Source organism: Eimeria tenella, genomic scaffold (genome assembly GCF_000499545.2).
Source record: "Eimeria tenella Houghton genomic scaffold, Eth_scaff2206, whole genome shotgun sequence".
Lineage (NCBI taxonomy): Eukaryota > Apicomplexa > Conoidasida > Eucoccidiorida > Eimeriidae > Eimeria > Eimeria tenella.
The window spans coordinates 1,030-1,270 of NW_013542061.1; the positions used below are offsets into that span (position 1 = coordinate 1,030).

The 241-nt window shown below is 49.8% G+C and overlaps 1 protein-coding gene across 1 annotated transcript in view; it reads left to right on the plus strand.

The window, feature by feature from the left end:
- ETH_00042065 (uncharacterized protein) overlaps positions 1 to 241 on the plus strand; it is a gene marked incomplete at both ends in the record, with an annotated part of 907 nt that overhangs the window by 168 nt on the left and 498 nt on the right. Inside the window, one exon of the mRNA XM_013374700.1 lies at positions 1 to 239. Coding sequence (XP_013230154.1) covers positions 1 to 239 — 239 coding nt within the window. The remainder of the gene's footprint in view (positions 240 to 241) is intronic.

Below are 241 nucleotides of genomic sequence, written 5' to 3' on the forward strand. Positions count from 1 at the left end.
AAGTACCTGCTGTCGCTGCTGTACCGGAAAATAGGAAAAGAAACATTTTGGGAAAAAGCAAAGACAGAAGTGTTTTGGCTTTTCCTCAGCAAACAAATTCTCTTTCCCTGGCTGCCCCACGAGCTGCCCCACAGGTGCATCCACGAAGGTCAGTGCTGCTGCTGCTGCTGCTGCTTCTGCTTATGCTGCTGCTGCTGCTACTGCTTTACTACCACTACTACCACTACTACTACTGCTGCTG